At 43.9% G+C, this 15,309-nt stretch overlaps 1 protein-coding gene across 1 annotated transcript; it reads left to right on the top strand.

The window, feature by feature from the left end:
* The first annotated feature begins 612 nt into the window (after positions 1-612).
* On the top strand, positions 613-10,329 carry NOB1 (NIN1 (RPN12) binding protein 1 homolog). The gene is made up of 9 exons (XM_061138853.1): positions 613-764; positions 886-1,018; positions 3,662-3,792; positions 5,420-5,491; positions 5,692-5,820; positions 5,912-6,112; positions 6,731-6,828; positions 7,855-7,999; positions 9,738-10,329. The coding sequence occupies exons 1-9, from the start codon at positions 702-704 to the stop codon at positions 10,005-10,007; spliced, it is 1,242 nt and encodes a 413-aa protein (XP_060994836.1). The 5' UTR covers positions 613-701; the 3' UTR covers positions 10,008-10,329.
* Positions 10,330-15,309: the final 4,980 nt, after the last annotated feature.

The raw sequence follows: 15,309 nt of genomic DNA, 5'->3' as shown, positions 1-15,309 counted from the left end.
TTTCCCAGACAAGAGTATTGGAGAGGATTGCCATTTCCTTCTCCAGGGGCTCTTCCCCACCCAGGTGTCCAACTGGAGTCTCCTGTCTTTAGCACTGAGCCACCAAGGAAGCCCAGTCTTTAAATTAGGTCATCTAAACCGACTGACTCGACAATAAAACCAAATACAGACTCTTTGAATTCAAGAGTACAGAAGATGCTGGGGCATCTCCGGGCAAGAATATGACCCCATCCATGGGATGTCTCCAGGCAAGAAAGTGCTTTTCTGCAGGGAATCTTCCAGACTCAGAGATCTGAACTTGGGTCTCCTGCATTACAGGCAGATACTTTAACGCTGAACCACTAGGGAAGCCCTAAGGGCCAATTAAAGTGTCTCTAAGGGTCAACGGGGTCGCAGAGTCGGACACAACTGAGCGACTGAACTGAACTGAACGGTCAATAGTTCAGCAAAGCGAGTTTTCTCAGGTGACCACCCCACGCCGGGCCCCGCCCAAAATTTGACCCCGCCCACACCTCCCAGGCAAGGCGAGCGGCCGTACTGCGCATGCGCGCAGGTGGCCCAGAGCCGGAAAATGCCGGCGCGCCCGCCAGGAGTCGCCGCTTAGTTGCAGTTTCTCTTCTCGGTTCCCAGAGGCCCGGATTGATACGGAGGGACGGGCGGAAGCTCCGCGCGCATGCGCGGTCTGGCCTCGTTGAGCCAACATGGCGCCAGTGGAGCACGTTGTAGCGGATGCCGGGGCGTTTCTACTGGATGCGGCTCTGCAGGTACACGATGCTCCTGTAGAGAGGAGCGGGGTCTGGGCTGGTGGCCCCTGAAGGAGTTTGGGAAATCCGGCAGCACGTTGCGTGGTGCGGGCGGGTGTGAGCTGGGCTGGTCTCCCCGCAGGACATCGGGAAGAACATCTACACCATCCGGGATGTGGTCAGCGAGATTCGGGACAAGGCCACGCGCAGGCGGCTCGCTGTTCTGCCCTACGAGCTGCGTTTCAAGGAACCCTTTCCTGAATACGTGCGACTGGGTGAGTACCTCTGCCCGATGTTGATGGTGAAGCTGGGTCCCAGGTTGCTGACTGAACCTGCTCTGGTGCTAGTTGGAGCCTGGTTACTTTATCAGAGTTGGTTTAGAAACCCCACGGTCAGGATCGTGGTGGGAGAGCCTTCCTGGGTCATGAGTCAACCAGGCCTTGCTGCTTACTAGCTATGTGCCCTTGGGTGTATCACTCAGACTCTCTAGGCGTCAGTTTCATCATCTGTAAAATGGGATTAACAATAGTACCTATCTGCGGGGTTGCTGGGAGCATTAAAGGAAGAATAATGTCACTCAGCACAGTGTCCAGCGTTTTGTAAATATTAAATTTGTTTGGATTAAAAATAGAAGTCCTGCCCTGGAAAGAACCTAGGTGGTTGAAAGTGTTTTAGGGGTTTTAGGATTTAAAGGCTGATAATGGAGATGATGTTACCTACACTAATTGTGACTTCTTTAGCTTTCTCTAACATACTAGCTTTGTGATCTTTGACAAGGTACTTAATCTTTTTTTTGGGGGGGGGGAGGTACTTAATCTTTCTGAGGAAATACTAATAGTATTTACTTCACAAGATTTGGCTAAAGCAGTCCCACTCCTAGGGATATATTGGGACAAAGCTATAATAATTCAGAAAGATACATGCACCCCTATATTCATAGCAGCACTATTCACATTTGCCAAGACATGAAAACAACCCAAATGTCTATTGGTAGATGAATGGATAAAGAAGATATGGTACAATATGATACAATAAAATACTACTCAGCCGTAATAAAGAACAAAAGATAATGTCATTTGCAGCAATGTGAATACTAGAGAATATCATACTAAGATATTATATACTTTATATATTTATAACATTTATAAATACATATTTATATGTAAATATATATATAATGTTTATAATATTATATACTAAGATAATATATACTAAGATATTATACTAAGAAAGACAAATACCATATGATACTACTTATATGTGAAATCTAAAATATGACACAAATGACCTATCAGAAACAATCACAGACATAGAGAACAGACTCCTGGTTGTCAAGAGGGAGGGAGTTGGGGGAGGGATGTTTGGGTTATTAGCAGATGTAAGCTTTTATATATAGACTGGATAAACAAACAAGGTTCTACTGTATAGCACAAAGAACTATATTCAGTATCCTATAATAGACCATAATGGGAAAGAACATTTTTAAAAGGAATATAAATGTATAACTGAATCATTTTTTTATACAGTAGCAATTAACACAACATTGTGAATCAGCTCTATTTCAATTTAAAAAATTTTTGTAAAGATTTGACTGAAGGATAAGATGAAAAGCTTTTAACATAGCACCTGGTACATAGTACCCAATAAATTTTAGCTGCTGTTAATTAACAGCTGCATTTTTAGGAAATGTGAGCTGTATACTTATTGTTCCTGGTGTTAATGTGGCAAACTAAGATTATGGCATCTGGTCCCATCACTTCATGGGAAATAGATGGGGAAACAGTGGCCAACTATATTCTGGGGGGCTCAAAAATCACTGCAGATGGTGACTGCAGCTATGAAATTAAAAGACGCTTACTCCTTGGAAGGAAAGTTATGACCAACCTAGACAGCATATTAAAAAGCAGAGACATTACTTTGTCAACAAAGGTCCATCTAGTCAAAGCTTTGGTTTTTCCAGTAGTTATGTATGGATGTGAGAGTTGGACTATAAAGAAAGCTGAGCGCAGAAGAATTGATGCTTTTGAACTGTAGTATTGGAGAAGACTCTTGAGAGTCCCATGGACTGCAAGGAGATCCAACCAGTCCATCCTGGGGGAGATCAGTCCTGGGTGTTCGTTGGAAGGACTGATGTTGAAGCTGAAACTCCAATACTTGGGCCACCTGATGTGAAGAGCTGACTCATTCAAAAAGACCCTGATGCTGGGGAAGACTGAGGGCAGGAGGAGAAGGGGACGACAGGGGATGAGATGGTTGGATGGCATCACCGACTCAATGCACATGAGTTTGGGTAAACTCCGGGAGTTGGTGATGGACAGGCAGAAGACATCTTTCTGTAAATATGTCAAAATATTATTGTATATGTTTATTATTGATGTCTCAGGAGAATAACAACACAAGAGCTGGAGGGATGTGGGTTTTCTTGTTGGGGTGGGTTTACATACAAAAACTGTTCAATATTTGTTACCCAGTATTTTTGTCTCATTATAGACAATAATTATTGGTTGAATCACCTTTCCATCCCACTTTGAACTGTGATCATCCATTCTATTAAAAAAGATTATTAGAATCAGAGAACTTTACTGCTGAGGGAGAAGAGACTTTGTATTCTAATATAATACCAGAGCCTAGAAAAGGAACTCTCATCATTTGCAAATATTATGCTAACTTTCAATGATTTTCTGTTAACTTTTTTCTGTCCCTTCATCTGCACTCAGTAAGGACCTTATAGTAAACCTAACTGGCATAAATCTTGAGCGATACAAATGTCTCAGTTATGAGTAGAAGAAGATCAGGAGATGAGTGAATGAGGTGTTTTTGGGATACTGATCCAAAGTTCTTTTCATATTTTCATTACAGTTATCCAGAGTCATACGGCTCTTTGCTTTTAACTGAACTTTGGAATCTTTTGTTTACAGTGACTGAGTTTTCAAAGAAAACTGGAGATTATCCTAGCCTCTCTGCTACAGATATCCAAGTACTGGCACTTACTTACCAGCTGGAAGCAGAATTTGTTGGCGTGTCTCACCTAAAACAAGAACCAGAAAAGGTAAATCAGAAGGATTGTTGGTTTCATCCATTTTTACTTTTTTATCATGAGAACTATCAGATGTACAGAAGTAGAGGGAGTAGTATAATGGACCCAGTGTCCCCATCATTCTGCCTCCGTGGTTATCAGCTCATGATCTGTTTTCATCTCTACCCACCCTAGCCATGAGCATTTTTAATTCAGACATCTTATTTCTCTGATAGATATTTCTTGGTGTGTCTCAAAAGAGATTAGGTATATCTTTTTAAAAAAAACCCACAAAACCAATATTATACCTAAACAAAATTAATAGTAATTTCCCTGGTATCATCAAATATCCAAATGTGTGTTTGTTCACATTTCTTAATTATTATATAAATTTTTTAATAGTTTATTTGTTTGAATCAGGATCCAGATAAGGTTCATACATTGTAGTTAGCAAATGTGTCTCAGTCTTGACCTCTAAGTTCTTGGTAAGATTGGTTAAACTTAAAAATGCCGAAAGGGGAACTTTCCTGTGGCTAAGACACCAAGTTCCCAATGCAGGGGTCCCAGGATCAATCCCTGGTTAAGGAACTAGATCCCACATGCTGCACCTAAGCAAGTTTGTATACTGTAACATAAAAGATCTTTCATGCCACAACTAAGACCTAGCACAGCCAAATAAATATTTTTTTAAAAATTTTAAAAATGTTTAAAGAGAGTAAAAATCAACTATATTCTCACTACTTTTGAAAAAATAGAATTCTTTTCCAGAAACAAGCAAGAAAGAACACCAAAAATACTTAGCACTTTTTTCAGCCCCTTACTAACCTTCAAAATTCTGGGTTCCTGTTGTGCTTTTACGGATTTGTCCAGCTCGGTTAAGTTGAAGAGATTAATGGTTTTGTGCCTGGGCCCCACTGACTGTTTCCAGGCCAGAGGATTTTGGAAGATAGGTAGTTTATACTGTAGTAAGTAATTTCAACTAGTGCTTACAAAGAAGTACTTGATCTCCACTGTCTAAAGTCATCAAAACTGTAGTGGACTGATGTTCCTGTTCTAGTTGGAACTGCCTTCACTTGTTCTCAACAAGGTTTAGAGTCCTCCAGTCCAAAAAGTCTAAAAGTAATGTCTAAAATACAGACTTCTGTGTGTCACCAGAATGTTTTGGGGGGATGGGAGTCAAGGGAATAGTTTCACATAAAGGCTGACTTTGTGGCTGAGCCGGGTTTCTGTTTTGGCATCTGTCAACTTGAGATTCCTTAAAACCACCCTTTTCTGCAGTCTTTTGGGCAGGAGTTAACCTGTTTTGTATCAGAATCTTTAAAACTGCCTGTCTCTTGACCCAGCAATTCCACTTTTAGGCATTTATCTTAAGGATGTAACCAAGGTTTTATACATAGTGATGTTCATTAAAGCTTTATGTCTAGGGCCAAAAAAGAAATGTCCTAAAATAGTTATTTGGTGGTAGTGGAATCCCTGAATAATTCTTCATATATATTTTTATGTTTCTCACTTTTTAAAAAACATTTAATAAATCTTTTAATTTCAGTAACCAGGGGGAAATATTTTGTTTTCTGTTTTTTTTTAATTACTCTTCCATGTTGAATTTTCAACCTGTATTTCTTTCCTTAGTGCTGTCTCTTATTTCTTTTTCTTTTTAAAGGTTAAAATGAGTTCATCGATTCAGCACCCGGAAACTCCTCTGCACATTTCTGGTTTCCATCTGCCCTCAAAGGTAATTTCTCAGACAGGCTCTTCATGCATTGTTCTGCTCCATGTCAGATCTCCACAAATTGTCTGATTACAGGGAACCAGATTTATCCTGAGATATGCTGCAGTATGTCCAGCCCTGTCTGACTTGTACATTGTATATCATTTCATCTATAACTCTCTCTCAGTTTGCAGGTTTAAAAATTACTTTTCTTTTAATCTCAGCCTAAACCCCCACGAGGAACAGTAGAACACAGACACCCAGCCAGTGAGCCTGAGGACCTCGAGTTCAGTTCCTTCATGTTCTGGAGAAATCCTTTGCCTAACATTGATTGTGAACTGCAGGAGCTGCTGGTAAGGCCCTGCCTTATGATCTGATGACCACAGACTAGCATCTTCCAGCTGCACCCCTGGGCAGGGAGTTTGAATTCTATTAATGTTTCAGATGGACGGAGGTGAGGATGTTCCAAGTGAGGAGGAGGATGAAGAGAATGGACTTGAAGAAAGAAAGGACCAAGACAGTGATGATGACGGGGGTGGGTGGATAACCCCCAGCAACATCAAGCAGATCCAGCAGGAGATGAAGCAGTGTGCTGTCCCCAAGGACGTGCGGGTCGGCTGTGTGACTACAGACTTCGCCATGCAGGTGGGTGGAGTGGGTATCTGTCGGCCTGGGTTCAGTGTCATACCTGTTACAGGCAATGGTCCCTCGGAGGTTGAGGATGGGGTTGTATAATGCTTCTTTTCCTGGTTCTAGAAACTTTGCCTCTGCTCTTTGTTAATTTGCCGTTTTGCTTGGAGGTTGGGGAATCATAATATATTGACAAAATGTATGTATGATACATTACATTTCTAATGTCTAACATTCACAATCTGTTGCTGCTTTTCTTTCAGTGTGTGTAATGTTCTGTGCTGTGTTCAGTATTTGGAGACTATAGTGGTTTCCAATCCAGAAATGAATAGTTTTGCTCTGACACAGTGAAAGTCTCCGTTAAGAGAGATTGCTTTAAAAAGAGAGAGATTACTCACGGGAGGTCTCAGCTAATTAATGCGCACAGTGGGTGGCCCTTGACATCAGAAGACTCTGGGTCCTTGTCCTAGTGTACCTGTCTTGAGAGGCATCCTATGCTTGCTTTTCTTGAGCAGAAGCCCTTCATGAGCCAGACCAGGGTTTGTGAAGTTCTCTTAACTGTGATTATGCAAACGTTAAAGATAATGTTGGTTTTGCTCTGAGTTCGATTCCCCATTAACATGTTGATTGCAGAACGTCCTGCTGCAGATGGGGCTGCACGTGCTGGCCGTGAACGGCATGCTGATCCGCGAGGCCCGGAGCTACATCCTGCGCTGCCATGGCTGCTTCAAGTACGTAGTCGGTAGTGTGGGCCCTGGCGCCCGTCTGTCGAGCACCCCCTCTTCCTAAACCTTCAGTGGGCTTCTCGAAGGGGGCCCTTGCCTTCTGTGCAGGTGTTCCTTCCACCTCAGATTAGCTCCAGTGACGGGATATTTTCTTGCACAGAATATTTCCTAGCCCCTGTTGAGAGGGCTTTGTTCACTTGCACAGACTTCAGGTCAGGGGTCTGGCTTCTCTGGCAGTTGCACGCAGCTCTTGTCTCCTGTCCCTGGGAACTGAGGGAGAATTCCTCAAGGGTAGACACTAGGGCTCCTGCTTGGTCCTTGAGAGCAGCAGCTTCTCCTGTTCAGTCTACCATTGGGGCTTGAGAGGGTAGGAGAGTGGCAAGGCCTGGGGTCGGCCTCAACGCCCACACCCATTCAACCATAACAGCTTCGCTAGTGCTTCCTGTATGATTCATTAATAAATTCTCAGCATCTCCAGAGCCACCTCCTGGCATCATGCCCAGTGACACGACATTTGGGGCCAAGGTATTCAGTAATAGTTGTAATAATGTAATAGCATGCCCCTGGAGAAGGGGCGGGCGGTAAGAGCACTGACTCTGGAGCCATATTCCTTGGGCGTATGCCTGCCACTTGCTGGCTCTGTGACCTTGAGCAGCTTGCTACCTAGCCGCCATTTCCCCACCTGTGAGATGGAGATACACCAACCTCATGGGGTTGTTTCCATGGTACCCTTGTAGCATAATGCCTGACAGAATTCGGTAAAGAGTCACAGTCACTGTAACAACATTCTGCTCAGTTTTCTTACTTACCATCTATGTCGTTTCTTCCCTGGAACCGTGGGGCAGCGATGTGCGTACATCGGCCGCGGGATACAGCTGGGCAGCCCTGGTCCAGGATGGCAGTGCAGTTCAGCCTGTCCCCTTCCACTTCTCATGCCTCCTCCTCCTCCGAGGCCCGAGACTCACCTTGCTCCCCCGGGACTGGGTTTGCTGCCTGAGGCTCCAGTGCAGTGAGGCTCCTTTGTGTCTGTAGGACAACGTCTGACATGAGCCGAGTGTTCTGTGCCCACTGTGGAAACAAGACGCTGAAGAAGGTGTCCGTGACCGTTAGCGATGACGGAACCCTGCACATGCACTTCTCCCGCAACCCGAAGGTGCTAAATCCTCGCGGCCTGAGGGTGAGTAGAACGGCTCCCACTCCCCTGACGGCAGGGCCCGGGGTTAGGGAATTGAGACCTCTTAGCATCAGGAGCAAAATGATCAGAGAGAAGAACAAATCCTCATGGTTTCTACAAGATACTTCGTGAAAACCTGTGATCCAGATGGGGAAGGCTCACAATTCAGCCTCCCCATGAGCTTTGTGAGGAGTTTGCAGTCTAAGAAGAAATCACTAGTAATTCCACACAATAAATTACATGTGGGGTCACAGAGAGGTCGTTTGTAGGGTGGTGGAGGTTGGATGTGTGTGGGAGTTTGAGGATGGGCAGAATTTCCGGAAGCTCCAAGAACCAAAGGGAAGGGGTGTGAAGTGCTCAGCACAAGAGTTCTGACTGGACATGCAGCCGAATGGATTTGTCTTGAGGAATCAGGAGAGAAGCGTTGAGAGACCAGCGGGTATACCTGTGGCCGACCCAGCACTGAGTTCTCTAGGCAGATGCCACTAACGTGAGAAGGTTGTTCATTTTTAAACTTTCTATTCTGAAATAAATTTAGATTTATAGAAGAGTTGCCAAAAAATTGTACAAATTCCCATTTTACCTTTCACTTAAATTTCCCAATTTAATCGTTTACTACATTTGCTCTGTCATTTATATATATTTTTTCTTTTCCCCTAAAAACCATCTGAGAGTAAAGGCTACCTGATGCCCTTTGGCCTCTAGATACTTTGGTGTGTGTTTCCTAAAACAAGGACTTTGTCTTTCATACCCACTGTACAATTACTAACAATCAAGAAGTTAATATTACTTCAGTACAACTATCCTAGCTTCCCAGATGGCACTAGTGGTAAAGAATCTGTCTGCCAGTGCAGGCGATGTTGAGATGCCGGTTCGATCCCTGTGTCAGGAATATCCCCTGGAGTAGGAAGCAGCAACCCACTCCAGTATTCTTGCCTGGAGAATCGCATGGACAGAGGAGCCTGGTGGGCTACAGTCCATGGGGTCGCAAAGAGTCGGACACAACTGAGCAACCTAGCATGCAGTACTACTGTCTATGGGTCATATTCAAACTTTGACACAGATTTATTTTACAGCAAAAGAAGAAAAGGGTTAGATCACACATTGTGTTGGTCATGTCTCTTTAAAACCGAAGTAGTTTGTCAAGTCTGTTGTCTTTCACACCTTGACATTTTTAAATGGTTTTAAAGAGTTCAAAGCAGTTCCTTAAATCCCTTACCTTGGGTTTGTCTGGTGTTCCCTCCTGCTTAGATTCAGGCTGTGCAGTGTTGGCAGGAACACCCAGAAGTGATGCTGAATCTTCGAAGTGCATCCTGTCAGGGGGTAAATGATAACTAGTTGTCCAGTTTACTGCTGATAATGACTGATCAAGTTAAGGCAGTTTCTTATGTAGTGTGAATATAATTAACTAAAACCAAGATGATCAAATTTCCCGTAAGGTTATTATTTATAATTAATAAGTAACTTAGAGAAAGATAGTCTGAAGTCTGAAGTCTTTCTGTCTTTAGCTGAGAGTATGTACTCAGAAGACCGCTTTGGGTTTTGCATCTGTGAGGTGAGGTGAGGTGAGGTGGGCAGATGCGTGTCAGGGGCTTAGCGCACGGCAGGCAGCGGTGACAGACTCCGCTGGTGCCGTCGGCCCACGTGCAGAGTTGTCGGGTGAGCTTTACGTTAGCAGGATCTGGTGTGTATGAATTCGAATCCCCGTCCTTCTAACGGCCTTTCCCCTTCTTGTTTGCAGTACTCTCTCCCCACTCCCAAAGGGGGCAAGTACGCCATCAACCCCCACCTGACCGAGGACCAGCGCTTCCCTCAGCTGCGACTCTCCCGAAAGGCCAGGCAGAAAACCGACGTGTTTGCCCCTGACTACATAGCTGGGGTGTCTCCCTTTGCAGAGAATGACATCTCCAGCCGTTCAGCCACCCTGCAGGTCCGAGACAGCAACCTGGGAGCCGGGAGGAGACGGTTAAATCCCAATGCTTCCAGAAAGAAGTTTGTGAAGAAAAGGTGAAGCATGAGCTCCACAGGCAAGCTGGACGGCCGCCCAGGAGACCTGTCTCGGGCCCCAGTGTGCCGGCCCTGTGGCCCCCGGGCTCGGAGAGGGGCCTGACTTCCTCAGCGCCGCCTTGGGACTTGCTGTGGTGCCTCAGGTTGGGTTTGTGGTGGAGCCTGGCTAACCCCTGACCTGTGCGCATCCAGAGAACCGAGATTCCTGCCATGTTGAGGGAGTTTGATGAAAACAGAGCAAACGGTGCCTGGAGCAGATCTTCAATCTTTAAAGACAGGAACTTCTAAGTGGTAATATTTTTCTAATAAATGTGATTATAAGCTTCTGCACATTTTATTTTTTTCTTTAAGGTAATTTGAGAGAAACACTTAAGGTGTGCACTCAAGGATCAAGCATTTAGGTTTTCTTTTTGCCAGAAAGTATACTAGGTACTAATTTTATTATTTTAAAAAAAAATTGTAGCTCTTAATTTTAACTCATTTTGAAAACGTTTCAGTCATCCAGGAAAATACCTAGACTCTCCCATTGTTAACATTTCTTACTTGCTTTTCCCTTTCTTCACATACAAGCACACAGTGTCTCCTAGGACAGTGATGTTCTTTTACATAACCACAGCAGTGATCAAATTCAGGAAATTTAACATGATACATTACTATTACCTAATACATAACACTTCAGATTTTACCAACTCACCCCAATACTGTCTTTCATGACATTTTCCCCCAGATCTGAACAATCTCTCCACCTTTGTCTTTTGTGAAGTTGACCTTTTTAATAGTATAAGCCAGGTTTTCAACATGCCCCTCTATTTGGACTTGACAGGATGTTTCCTTGTAATTAGATGGAGGTGATCCATATGGGACAAGAAAGCTACATACATGATGATTGGTTCTCAGTGTATCACCCTAAATGATGGTAACAGATTACTTGGTAAATAAACCTGCTGAGTAGAAGATTTCTTAAGTTCTCTACATTAACAGTGTATTCACAGAGTGCTAGCTTCAAAAGTTCCTTATATCAAGTTCTTCCCTGTATGGTTGTCTATTTAGTATAAAGCTAATTGGGAGGAGCTTAAATTCAGTTTAAGATATTTCCTATGTATTTTTTAAATATGAAAACTCAGTTCCAAAAGTAAAAACCATATAAACTACACTGTATGAAACGAGGTGTGTGCAGAACTAGACGGCCTTTCCCTCTCATCCCCGTTTCCTCTTTCCCCTGGCTAATCCATTTCATTTTTTTCTGACTTATCCTTGTGTTTTCTTTTGCAAAAAAGTGTGTGGGTATGTGTTACATTTTGGAAGACACAAGGCAATAGTTGGTCCACTGCTCATATGCACACAGAACAGTACCTGGGACATGGTGGGTGCCCAATAAATACTTGTTGCATATATTTGGCATTTAATACTAGCTTTGTAAAAACTGATATATATATATAACCAAACTCACCCCCTGCTACTCAGAGTGTTTTGACTAGCTGGTCATGCATCACAGCTTTCTACCGACTGATTTAACAGTTTCAGTTTCAGTTGAAGGCAGAGCCAGAATACTAGCTTGGTTGTGGAGGTCCTTTAGGGTTGTCTTTAAACTTAGTCATACAGTTTCACTCCTGGCCAACTGGAAGTAAAAGGGTTCATACTTACCCTCTCACCTGAAACAACTTAAAAAAGAGCTAAAACACAGAAAATCACAGTATTCAGCTTCTGGAGGTCAAGCAGGTGATCCCCGAGAGAGAAGGACACAGATGAGCTCCACGATTGCACTGGTTTGGTATCTAGAGAAAGAATTTCCAGAAGGAAAAGGTGGAGCAACAGTGCTGGGAGACCAGGAGGGCCCAAACAAAGGAAAGGAGCGACCATCACAGCGCTTGAGTGCACGCAAGCATTCCACGTCTGCAGAGGGACCCCTGTGCATCCTCGGCGAAGTATTGATGAGCACATACATGAAGAGTTTCCTGAGGCTGGGAAAGGAAATAGCCCTCCCCACCAAAACGAGATAATCCTCGAAGCTCACCCGAAGCCAGGGACGCTTCAAACTCTCGCTATACAGAGTGGAAAAGTTCCTAATTCACAGGCATCAGGCAGGTACTCCAGATCAGGAAACAATTATTTCCAGACTAAAGGCTGCTCTGGTCTCACCCAACAAAGCCAACCTTGCAAGAATCCTACTCCTAGTTTGATGTCAGAACCAGTCTTGTGGCCCCACCCAATCCCACTGGAACAAGAAACAATCCTTGGGACTTCCCCACTGGTCTAGTGCGCCTGCCAATGCAGAGGACATGGGTTCAATCCCTAGTTCGGGAACTAAGATCCCACAAGCTTTGCGGCAACTGACACTCCATGTCTCAACTAGAGAGCCCACGCACCCCAACCCACTGAGCCTGCCTGCTGCCACTAAGACCGGACGTGGCCAAAAACAATTTTTTTTGTAAGAGAAAGGTCAGTGTTCTCACATTTTCAAAACACTCTCCCAAGGAAGCAGTATCATCCTAATTCATAGCCAAGCAGCAACAGTCTGGGGGATCTAGAAGAATACCCCATATACATTATTAGCAATGACCCGAGTTTGATCCCTGAGTCAGGAAGATGACTTGGAGAAAGAAATAGCAATCAACTCCAGTATTTTTGCCTGGGAAATCTCATGGACAGAAGTACCTGGCAGACTACAGTCCACGGGGTCACAAGAGTCGGACACAACTGAGCAACTAAACCTACCTATCTACCCCAGTATTTATGGACAGGAGGAAATCTGGAGTGGAAACATTCAACATGTCCACATCACGATGTTTTTGTGTTCATGTATTTGGAGGTAAATTCTTGTAAATGAAACCTTTTGTGTAAGTAAGACAATGATGAAACTGTAGTTCCGTGAAGCACAGTGACATTATGCATGTTTACTAACAGCTGCTTATACCTCTTCAGACATCGGGTGTTCTCTATCTACACTGTTCGCGAAGCCCAGTGCATGGATCTTGAATGATATTCAACAAATGCTTGTGGAGCTGGATGCGTGATTCAGACCACTTTGGAGAACATAATTCAAGAGGCAAGAAATACTTTTTCCAAACTTCTCTTTTAGTTTGCTCATGGAAATAACAAATGAGTTCCCCATCCTGAAGGTGTTTGTGCAAAAGCTGAAGAGTTACTAGTGATGTGAAAAGGATCAAGCGTTAAAAATGGGTCCCCAGGACATCCCTGGCAGTCCAGTGGCTAAGACTGCACTCTCAGTGCAGGGGGCCCAGGTTCAAATCCTGGTCAGGGAACTAGCTCCCAGATGCCTCAACTAAGAGCTCACATGCCACAACTAAAGATCTCCCATGCTGCAAGGAAGATTAAAGATTTCATTTGCCGCACCTAAGACCCAGCACAGCAAAATAAACATTTTTTAAAAGGAAAGAAAAAAAGGAAATGGGTCCCTTCTGTACTTTATGTTCTCTGATCTGGGACCAAAACTCAATTTGCTACATCAGATAAAATCTCTTCACAACACATGCATGCCATTTGAAGAGAAATTTCACTTTAATAAGGGAAGGTCTAAGTCCAACAGGGGATGAGCTACTTCACACAATATGTAACAGGACAAAATTCCAGCAAGACGCGCAGGAACAGGGAGTCCAACATAACAGTGTGTGTTCTGTGCAGCGGTGATTGTGTCTGTGAGACAGGAGGGCAAAAGGGGATGGGGCTTAAAGTAGAAGAATCGCCTCTCTCCTAATACCGAGGACCTATTCCCTCCACGGATACTTGGCTGGTAGCCATGGGAACCACTGAGGACAAGAGATGCCTGGGTCCCCAGACAGGCCCGAACATGGCTCTAAGCGACGGTGTTAAGTCCATCACCTGCAGCTGAAAAAAACCAAGGGGACTTTGGGGACTTCTGGATGCAGGGCCTTGGCAGGTGACTAATGAGGCTGTTTGTGTTCTTTCATCGAGAGGAGGATGGGGGACTCCTGAGGGTTCTGCCCATGCTTCTTATTTCTAGATAACAAAGACGATCAACAAAGCTTCTTACAGCTCCACGGTGCTGGCGTGCTCCCTGGGGAGGCAGCGAAGGCCCTGAGCGCACTGTTTCCAGTTGATACACAATGCCCAGTACATCCCTACACCTGGGACGGGGGCCTGCTTGGAGAAGATCATGGGAATTGTACAATCTTAAACTGACAGCAAATTAAAGCTAGAGAGACCTTTAAGACAATGCAGTCCCAACCTGTATTTTTACAGATAAGGCAAACAGGGCTCAGACAGACAAGCATTAGCAGCTGACCTGGAGCTAGACTCCAGAATTTTGACTCTAACTCTGATAACAAGGAGATAGGAGCTGGCTCTGGAGACCAAGAGCCTGAGTTCAAATTCTGGACTACACCACTGACAAGCTGTAGAGCCATGGACAAGCCGGTAATCACTTGGTGCCTGTTCCCTCATCTGTAAAATGGGGGGTTTATTCCTGACCTCATGGTTTGGGGGTTTCTCAAATGTTAAACATAGAGTTATTAGCCATTCTACACCTATTCATGTATACTTACCCAAGAGAAATAAAAAACATATGTCCACACAAAGACTTGTGTACAAATGTTTATAGTAGCATTACTTGTAATAGCCAGACGTGGAAACAACACAAATGTCCTTCAACTGAATGAATGAACAGTGTTAATGAATAAATAAACAAAATGTGGTTTATTCACACAAGGGAGTATTATACAGTCATAAAAAGGAAGGAAGTACTGACATGGTTGTGTAACAGAGAAAACAAACATTCAGTATGACTCCATACTGAATCTATTTCTTTATCTCTAATCTTTGTGCTCTGTTGCCCATGCTTAGTCATGCTGGCTCTGCACCTTTATAAATGAATATTGCCTATAGCCTGACATTTATAGGACAGCCCATTCTCAAGGCTCTGACCTTTAACACTTTTCCATTCATATACAAAGAAAAAAAAAAATCCCTGCAGAACAGAAAATAAAAATTGCCTTATTGGATGTTTAAGGTCTGTGACCAGACCTCTGTGGACAGCTGAAAGAACAAAGGAGTCCAGCACCAAAAGTTCTGCAATGATGAGCCACATTCCCTTCTCCTTTTAGTATAAAAGAAGCCTGAATTCTAACTAGGGTAAGATTGCTCTTTGGGACAGTATTCCACCATCTTCTGGGTCTGCTGGCTTTCTGAATAATATCACTTTTCCTTGCCCCAACAACTTGTCTCTCAATTTATTGACCTGTTGTGCAGCGAGCAGTACAAACTTGGACTCAGTAGCAGATGAACCTTGAAAACCTTAGGCCAAGTGAAAGAAGCCAGTCTCAAAGACC

This window comes from Dama dama, chromosome 4, assembly GCF_033118175.1.
Source record: "Dama dama isolate Ldn47 chromosome 4, ASM3311817v1, whole genome shotgun sequence".
NCBI classification, from domain to species: domain Eukaryota; kingdom Metazoa; phylum Chordata; class Mammalia; order Artiodactyla; family Cervidae; genus Dama; species Dama dama.
This window is presented reverse-complemented; position numbering and strand designations above follow the sequence as displayed.